The sequence below is a fragment of the Cebus imitator genome, unplaced genomic scaffold (assembly GCF_001604975.1).
Source record: "Cebus imitator isolate Cc_AM_T3 unplaced genomic scaffold, Cebus_imitator-1.0 Scaffold132, whole genome shotgun sequence".
Lineage (NCBI taxonomy): Eukaryota > Metazoa > Chordata > Mammalia > Primates > Cebidae > Cebus > Cebus imitator.
In genome coordinates, this window is record NW_016107447.1 from 1,101,078 (window position 1) to 1,107,512 (window position 6,435).

At 43.2% G+C, this 6,435-nt stretch overlaps 1 protein-coding gene across 1 annotated transcript; it reads left to right on the forward strand.

Moving 5' to 3' along the window:
- Positions 1-1,313: 1,313 nt before the first annotated feature.
- On the forward strand, positions 1,314-3,769 carry PI3 (peptidase inhibitor 3). The gene is made up of 3 exons (XM_017541202.2): positions 1,314-2,219; positions 3,076-3,357; positions 3,595-3,769. Exons 1-2 carry the CDS (start codon positions 2,141-2,143, stop codon positions 3,354-3,356), a joined length of 360 nt encoding a protein of 119 aa, XP_017396691.1. The 5' UTR covers positions 1,314-2,140; the 3' UTR covers position 3,357; positions 3,595-3,769.
- Positions 3,770-6,435: the final 2,666 nt, after the last annotated feature.

A 6,435-nucleotide genomic window follows, 5' to 3' on the forward strand; every position in this document is an offset into this window, starting at 1 on the left:
CTCACACGCTGCTGATAGCAGTGTGAATTGGTACAATGATATTGGAAAATTGCAGTATTTATGATAGCTGGATGCATCTATACTCTGTGATTTGCACTCTGTGATCCAGCAATTCCATTCCTAACTATATATCCAAAATAAATGCATACCTATGTTCTCCAAAGATATGAACATGAATATTCGTAGGAACACTATAATAGCTAAAACCTAGAAATATCCAATGTATACTGACAGTAGAATGAATATGTAACATTTTTGGTATTTTTCATATAATAGAATACAGCAGTAAAAATGAACTACAGTTGCAGGCTTCAAAATGGATGACTCTCAAAAATGTAATGTTGAGCAACATAAGCAAGACATATGACCACTATGCCTTAGATTTCATTTACATGCACGTTGAAAAGTATACTAAACTGAATATATGTTTTAGAATATGGGCAGAAATTGCATAACTATAAAGGAAAGCAATGGCTAATTACCATAAAATCTCGGAAAGTGGTTATCTCTGGGGAGGAAGGAGAATGAGGCAACTGGGGAGAGGCATGGAGCATAGATACAGTAATTACTCTCCTCCTTTACCTGGCAGCTCATTTTAATGCTATTTTTTAAAGAATATAGGTATTTTCTATGCAATTTTGTTTGTTTGGTTTATTGTACAATAAGCTTTTTTGTAAGGTAGCGGAAAGACTTCAACAGTCTGAGATTTGTTTCTGTCTCCTTCAGTTTCAGGCTTGATGGGCATGTGATCAGAGTCTAAAGAGACAAAAGGTGGGGATTTAATATCCAACAATTAGTTTGTTATCTTCCCTGCCTTCACTCCACCTCAACTCAGTGACTTTCTGAACTCAGATTCTGTCCCTGACAACATCCAACTTGAGGATATTCATTTCTATTACTCAGAACTCTTGGTAACAATGACAGAATAGCAAGTCAGACTAGCTGAAGCAGAGGGCTGATTTATTGCCTCGTAACCCAACCATGAGAAGGGCGTGTGAAGGACTGCTCTTAAGGTAAAGGAGGGAAGACTGGCTGTGTCATCTGAATCTTCTCTGACCATCACTTCTCTCCTTGTCTCAGCGTATTAGGGTCGTTTTTCTCAGACAATTGATCTCCACCCTCAGAATGGGATCACTGCTTCTGGAATTCCCTGGTTCATATCCATCACCTTTGCCAAAAGGAGGGATGCCCCTTTTCCTCTTATTACCCTGAATTCAAATAAAAGACTTTAATAGACCAGGCTAAGTTTCACACACAACACAGACACAGACACACACACACACACACACACACACACACACACCTGTGGTCAGGGGTCAGACTTTCATGATTAGCAATTTCCATTAGATTCACAAGTTGATGGTAAAGAGAGATAATTCTTCACAAGCAACAGGATGCTGTTCAAAGAAGTAGGGCATGCTGGACACACAAACTGTAGATGTCCAGTGTATACATGATTTATGTTTTCTACTCTTCACTTTTCTGATTATTTTCTCCCTACCACTGTGATTTCCAGGGCATCATCCCTCTCCAGACCTAGAATTCCACTTTCCAATTACTTTCTTGATGCATCTCAAAGACTGTCTGTGAAATGGCAAAGTGCAATAATTTGTCACTATTTATTCAAGGCAAACTTGTCTTACAGAGTTTTTGCAGGAAGGAGGAAGGAAAAGCGCAGTTTGATGCCAGGAGTGGTAAAATGATAAAATAGATTTGGGTGGGGTTTATGAGAGCATAATGAGGAAACACCTTGGTTTTGTAATGAAGACTGGATCTACCAGTGACTAGCTGAATAACCTTCTGTAATTCCTTTCTCTTCTTGGGCCTCATAGTATTTCAAAACATGAATAATTTGGTTGTAATGTCACCCGACAAGTGAGCCAGCAGTTCTACTCTGTGAGAAAGTAGGAAACCTCTTGGGATGATCAGAGGTGATCTGATGTAATGTCTATTAGGTCTCCCTGTGAATAATCCCTGGGGAAAGCCCCCAAGTCCCTCCCAGAATAGGGTGGATATTTCCCAAAGCAGCTAAGGAAATGTCCCTTGTAAATACCACAGACCCACCCCTGGAGCCAGGCCAAGCTGGACTGCATAAAGATTGGTATGGCCTTAGCTCTTAGCCAGACACCTTCCTGACATCATGAGGGCCAGCAGCTTCTTGATCACCGTGGTGCTCCTCATTGCTGGGATGCTGGTTGTAGAGGCAGCTGTCATGGGAGGTGAGTGAACAGGTGACCTGCTGGGGCTGGGCTGGACTAAGGGGAGGCTCTCTGAGACACCCTGGGCCAGGACAGGGAGAACTTATGAAGCAGTAGGCAGACTGAAACCCAGACTTCAGCTTTCTGGACTTTGCCATCATATCCAGAAAAGGCAGGACTTGGGCTGGTGGACTCCGTATGCTTTCACCCCAGTGACTAAGATATCAGGAGGATTTGTGGAAGTAGTGTTGGTATGTGACCTTGGTCTCAGGTGTTAATACCTGTGCAGAATGTGCAATAAAATGATGAACTCCAGGATTTTAAGCCTTGGGTGTGGACAATGTCCCCTGTTTCTCTGCCCCATGAAGGTACCAGAGTAATCAGTGCTCTAAAAGGAGGTTAAGAAACAGCAAGGCTTCAGAAATCACATCATTTGAGGATCCCCATTTTATAAGGAGGGAATCAAAATGTAGAAATGAGTGAGCAATTGCCAAGGTAATTCCCAGAGCCAGGATGGGGCTCAAGTCTCCTGATATGTGGCTTAGGGCTCTTTCCTACTCCAATGTGCTTTCTAAGAAATGACAATATGTCCTGTTCACTGCTGGGTGTCACTCCAGTCTGACCACTGCTCCTGAGAGACTTGGAGTCGAGAAAGAGGGAAACAGATACTCAAGGGAACTGTGGACCTGTAGACCCCCCAGAAAGGGAAGAACCTTCCAAGAGTGCAGCTCCCCTAGGTCCCCCAGGCGTACCTTCCCTACTCAGGTCATGGTTTGAAGATGCTGCAGTAAGAGTGGATGGATCCAGGGGAAATTACATGGTAGCTGAAGCAGGGGCTTACTGGGTATAAATGTGGGCTCATTTCTTCTTTTAACAGTTCCTGTTAAAGTTCAAGACACTGTCAAAGGACAAGATCCCGTTCTGGTCAATGGACAAGATCCCGTTAAAGGACAAATTTCAGTTAAAGGTCAAGATAGAGTCAAAGGGCAAGGACCAGTCAAAGGTCAAGCCTCCACTAAGTCTGGCTCCTGCCCCAAGACCTTGATCCGGTGTGCCATGTTGAATCCCCCTAACCGCTGCTTGAAAGATACTGACTGCCCAGGAATCAGGAAGTGCTGTGAAGGCTCTTGCGGGATGGCCTGTTTGGATCCCCAGTGAGGTGAGCACTAGCTGGAGGAAGAGGGAACCCCTGAGGACACAAAAGAAGGTTGAGCAGTGGGGAGCCATCCCAGGTTGGTGGGAGGGAGGTTGTGGGTGGTGACAGAAAGACTGGGAGATCGAGGGGTCTCAGAGGATATGACCAGAGTGCCTGGAAGGATGATCTGGGCTCCTCACTGCCTCTGAGTGCTTTGATGCGCTGACTCTCACTCACCTCTGATTCGCTTCTCTTCCACAGATGGAGCCTGTCCTTCCTGCACCTATGACATCGCCAGAGCTGCAGGCCCCATCTGGTCCTAGGTCCTTGCCACCCTACTCCTTCCCACACTGCCCATTCTTCCTCCCACTCAGGATGCCCAAGACTGGAGCTGCCTCTCTCATCCACTTTCCAATAAAGAGTCCTTTCTGCTCCACTTGTTTCTGGTTCCTATGACTTCTGGGCTCCTAGATGCTTTGGGGAAATGGATGTATAATTGGGACTTCTCTCCAGTGAAGAGGGGAAAGTGAATGAGAGTCGGGGAGGGGGGAAGAGGAGGGCTATCCCTAGGACTTCATATTACAAATCCAATAATCAGCCCCAGTGCTGCCATCTCCATTTCACCAGAAAATGGAAAGCTGGAAATCTTGCCTTTGGCAAAGGATCAGGGAAAACAGAAAACACAAAAAATAAATAAATGTTACATAAACCATAAACAGGTCTCTTTTTTTCCAATCCACCATTAGTCCTGATCTGGCCTCTGTTGGCCTTGCCAGTGTGACCAGCCAACCCTTACGGCTGAACCTACAGCTCCCCACTTCCTTCTCATTAATATATCCCAGGGATTGATATCTTTCCAAGAAGACATAGAAAGGATGATGTTACAGATACTGCGAAATTCCTGCACATTAGAATTTCACTGGTTTGTGCCTGAGATTCCTCCATAATGAAACTTTCCTTTGGGTTAAGCAATATCCCCTCTCAGATTTCCAAGATGTGAATAAGGAGGCAAGACACAGTGAATCTTTCATACTCTGGTGTCAGAGGTTTGGGTGAACAGCATTCTCTGGAGACATATATGTTGGGGCAGGGCATACTTGAGTAGTGGAGAAACGGGCAGGAATATGAGCGACCTCATGGCTCTCCTGTTGACCCACTCATCCCACTGCCATTGCACAAGGGAATTCTCAGGGAAGGCCACACCCCTGGATAGGGAGCAGCCTGAGTGAAGGGAAATGAGCACAGGCTTGAGAGTCAGGTGATCTGAGCATGGGCTTTGCCTCCCCACGTATTGGATGACCTCTCTGGCAAATGTATGTCCCCTTCCAGGACTCAGAGGTCTATTTCAGTTGAGGGGGTAAGATATAATTATTCTGCAAAGGAAGGTCGAATCCTGCCATTCTGGGATCTGAAACAGCTCTTCTTTGTGTGTTGGGTTCCTGCTCTGAGAAGACATGGGAAGTAGAGGCTTGGGTTGAGGCAACATGGATCCCTGCACCACTCTGCCCCTTCCATGAGCATCTGAGCCTTTTGATTTTTGCCTTTTGTTCAGGGGCTAGTCTGAACTACAGTAGGGTTTTGATACTAGAGTATCTTGGAGTACAGGTGTGAGCAGTACCCAAACTTCTGGCTTGATAAATATAAAATACATCATTGGAGGCAATAATGGTTTCTGTTTTTTAATTTTTACTCTATTTCAGTTCCTATATCTAGTAGATTACAAGTATGTGTCACTTATTTTTCATAAGTCCCTTTCAGATGGCCATTATACATATTTTATTTTATTTTCTGTTTTTGTAAAAAGATTGACTCTCATATTTTATTTTCTATTTTTGTAAAAAGATTGAATCTAAGAGAGATGAAGCAACCATTAAAAGCCACAAGGTTAGTAAGTGATAGTAAATGATTTTTTTATTATATACCAACAACAATCAGTTACACCTGCTACATTTCCTATTATTAATAACAACAAAATTGGCTGGGCGAGGTGGCTCATGACTATAATCCCAGCACTTTGGGAGGCTGAGTCGGGTGGATCACGAGGTCAGAAGATGAAGACCATCCCAGCTAACATAGTGAAACCCCATCTCTACTAAAAATACAAAAATCAGCTGCGCGTGTACCTGTAGTTTCAGCTACTCGGGAGGCTGAGGCAGGAGAATTGCTTGAACCTGGGAGGCAGAGGTTGTAGTGAGCCAAGATCGTGCCACTGCACTCCAGCATGGCAACAGAGTAAGACTCTGCCTTAAAAAAAAAAAAAATCAACAAAATCACAACATTGCTATGAATAAGCTTAACAAGAGAGAGGCAGAGCTTTAAAAAAGAAATCTATATAACTTTTCAGAGGTATATAGAAATGCTTGACTATACATGTATCCCAATACACAAATGGGAGGACTATGTGGTGAAGATGTCAATAATTATTCAATATTCAATATTTATTTGATTTATTCCTAAGGTGCATTATACCCCAAATTCATTTTTAATATGGTATGGTTATGGAGGTTAAGGGAACTTCAAATAATACTTAAGTTTATGAAGAAGAATGAATTCTTGTGAATAGGCATAGATTCACAAGAATCTATGAATTTACAAACTTACAAATGAAGATTAATCTGAGGGCACTGGAACCTCCTAGATTTAAAAGTTTTGCAAAGTAAAAATCATCAATATGTTGTTTTTGTTAGGAGAATAGACAGGCTGAGAAATCAATAGAAAACAAAAGGAAACCCCAAAACAGGCCCCAGTATATCTAATTCAGGTAAGGATCAATGTCAAGTTCCAAAACAATGAAGAAAACTTGGATTTTTTTAAGAAACAAGGTTCAGACGGTAGATTCACTATTTACAAAAACAAAAGAGCTAACTCTTGTCTGAATTTGGGCAAAGATTAAGCCACTGAGAGAGAAAAATTGAAAGGCTCCAAAAAGCCATTTTCTTTGCCCTCAGGAAGCAGTCCAGGGTGAGTCGAGACCTCACAGACACTGGTGGCTCCTTCCAGCCAGGATTTTCTGTGCAACAGAGGCTGGAATTCCTTTCACGTTCTCTCAGGCAGGGACACATCTCCCAGGAAGACCCTGCCAATTGGAATAGTCCTCTGACT

What these genes read in the sequence shown, in the direction of transcription:
- PI3 (XM_017541202.2), top strand. Translation starts at nt 2,141, where the DNA reads ATGAGGGCCAGCAGCTTCTTGATCACCGTGGTGCTCCTCATTGCTGGG. An exon ending in AGAGGCAGCTGTCATGGGAG is followed by an intron (nt 2,220 to 3,075) that starts GTGAGTGAACAG and finishes TTCTTTTAACAG; the next exon opens with TTCCTGTTAAAGTTCAAGAC.